Raw genomic sequence first — 2,603 nt, 5'->3', positions numbered from 1 at the left:
GGTGGCCCGGGGCAACCCCGCTGCCCATGAGGTGCTGGTGGACTCGTGGCCCCACTTTGGCGTTGTGTTGACCCGCCGGCGCCCACAGGTGCTGCCCATGGCTTCCCCACGAGCCGTGGGGTGGGGTGGGGGGGCTTCACGTGGCCAGGGCCGCTCAGACCCCCCCCCCCCATGTCCCCCCTCCCCAGGAGCCCACGGACCCCGGGGACTTCTACGCCAACCAGGTGGCAGTGTATTACCGGGACGTGGGTGCCTGGCGGGCGCTGCTGGGGGGCACCGCTGCCCTGGACTGGAGCCGGGCTTTCCAGCTGCAGGGTAAGGGCTGGTGCCCGGGCAGCGGGCACCGCTGTCCCCTGGGGCCTGGCGCAGCCCCCCCCCCACCCGGCCCAGCTCGCCCCACTGCCCCGCAGCCATGCAGGATGGGGTGCACGCGGACCTGTGCGAGGCGGCTGCCGCCAAGGGGCTGCCGCTCCGGACCTACCCGTACCAGGCGCTGCTGAGTCCCGGACCACCACAGCCCCGGGTGCCGTGAGTGACCGCCGGGGCCAGGAGCACAGGGGATGGGAGCATGCAGGGGGGCATCCCCTGGTGGCACTGGGGGGGGGGTGTGTGTGTGTGGTCCCTGAGCACATCCTCGGGTGGCATTTTGGGGGGGGGGGGGTCCCCTATGCACATCCCTGCGTGGTCCTTTCTCACATCCCTTGAGTGGCACCCAAGCTGCACCTGGGGCAGCTGTGGCTGCCCCCCATCCCCCCAAACACTGCCTGACACTCAGGGCTGCCTGTGTCGCAGGGTGCCACCGGGGCTGCGCCTGGCGCCCGTGTCCCCAGCCCACGTCCCGCTGCTCAACGCCACGTGGGGCTTTGGGGGCAACGTCCTGAGCCGGCGGTTCCTGGCGTCCCTGGTGCAGGACTTCCCCAGCGCCTGCCTGCTGGACCCCCGCGGGCGCCCCGTGTCCTGGAGCCTGGTGGATCCCCTGGGCTGCGTCAGCCACGGCTACACGGTGCCCGCGTGGCGCGGGCAGGGGCTGAGCGGGCTGACGCTGGGTGCCCTGGGCCGGGTGCTGCACGCCCGCGGCTACCCCATCTACTGCGGGGTGCTGCCCGACAACACGCCCTCGCTGCGGGCCGTCCGTGCCGCGGGCTTCCTGCCCCAGCCCTGCACCCTGTACATGCTGGTCGTCACGCCTGGCACCACACCTGCTCCGCGCCAGTAGCCCCCGCTCGGGGCCTTGGAGCTGGGGGCCTGGGCCAAGGGGGTGTGGGGTGGGCTGCTCCCGCTCCGAACACCCCAGCCTGCCGTCCCCTCGCACTGGGGTGGTTGGGGGGGACGGGACACCAGGGCAAGGAGGGCACCCAGCCCCCCCCCCCCCCCCATGCTGAGACTGGAGCTGGGGGTGTGACTGGCGGTGGCAGAGCTGTTCACCCTGGCCCCTACTGATCCCACTTGCTAGTTCCTCAGGCACCCTGCAGCCACCCCCAGTGGCACTGCCTGGGGGCTTGGGGGGGGGGGGGCACCTTGTGGTATGGGCAGCAGGCGCTGGAGAAAGCCTTTTATTTGTTAATACAAGAATAGATCTTCTGCAATAAATACCCTAATAAATAACATCTCCAATAAATAAACACTTATTAGACGCACCAAAACAGCGGTCCCTGGGGACCCCGCCCCCCTCCTCCTGCCTGGCCCCGCCCCCTACCATGACTGGCGGGTATTTTGCTGGGGCGGGGCCGCAATGGCATTTCAGGGTGGGGAGGGCCCTGGGCCCTGCCCCCAGCCAGGCCCCACCCCCTGCCCCAAGCCCCTCCCACTTCAGCCTGGGGCCCCGCCTCCTCTGCCTGGAGGCTGTGTCAGGCCCCGCCCCGTTTAGGCCTGGCCCCACCCACCGAGGCCTGCGGGCAGGCCCTTAGGGGACAGGAGGCAGCCGTGGGGCTGAGAGACGGGGTCTGGGGCACCCGGAGGCGGAGCTGGGAAAGGAGGTGGGGCTTGCTACACGGGCCGTGGGAGGGGCTTATTGCCACCTGGAGTGGAGAGGCGGAGCCTATCGCTTTGGGGGCGGGGCTTATTGCTGCCGGGCAGGGCAGGGTTCATTCCCACGCTCTGCAGGATTGGTCCTTTTGGGGGTGGGCAGGGCTTAAGCCCACCCTGGGGTCCATGGGGCAGGGCTTATTGCTACCGTGGGGCAGGGGGAGGGGGCCGCCCCGGGTGCAGAGCACCCTGATGGGGCAGGCACGGGGCACAGCGGGGGGGCAGGGGCCAGGGTGGACGCAGCGTGGTGGCTGCCACGGCCTCACCACCCCTTGCCTCAAGGCCCAGCATGGTGAGAGGGCATGTGGGGCGGCCGTGGTGGCACATCAGAGACAGCCATCCTGCCCCTCAAGGCACAGCGTGGTGACAGTGGGGGTGTAAGGTGGCCGTGGTGGCACATTGGGGTGAGGAGCTCCTTCCCTCAAGGCACAGCGTGGTGATAGAGAGGATGTGGGTTGGCCATTGTGGCATACGGGGATGAGGAGCACCGTCCCTCAAGGCCCACTGTGGTGACATGGGGTGGCCGTAGTGGCACATCAGGGTCAGGAGCTCCATCCCTCAAGGCCCACTGTGGTGAC

At 69.7% G+C, this 2,603-nt stretch overlaps 1 protein-coding gene across 1 annotated transcript; it reads left to right on the top strand.

Moving 5' to 3' along the window:
* Position 1: 1 nt before the first annotated feature.
* Positions 2–1,236, top strand: LOC112966960 (glycine N-acyltransferase-like protein 3; the record flags this gene model as incomplete). Its single annotated transcript, XM_026067601.1, has 4 exons — positions 2–88; positions 189–315; positions 411–528; positions 793–1,236. Coding segments are annotated over 4 exons (756 nt in total), but the record flags the coding sequence as incomplete, so codon positions are not given.
* Between the last annotated feature and the right edge of the window lie 1,367 nt (positions 1,237–2,603).

The sequence above is a fragment of the Apteryx rowi genome, unplaced genomic scaffold (assembly GCF_003343035.1).
Source record: "Apteryx rowi isolate R43461 unplaced genomic scaffold, aptRow1 scaffold_1046, whole genome shotgun sequence".
Taxonomy (NCBI): domain Eukaryota; kingdom Metazoa; phylum Chordata; class Aves; order Apterygiformes; family Apterygidae; genus Apteryx; species Apteryx rowi.
The sequence above is the reverse complement of the archived record's forward strand: the minus strand, read 5'-3'. Positions and strand labels throughout refer to the sequence as shown.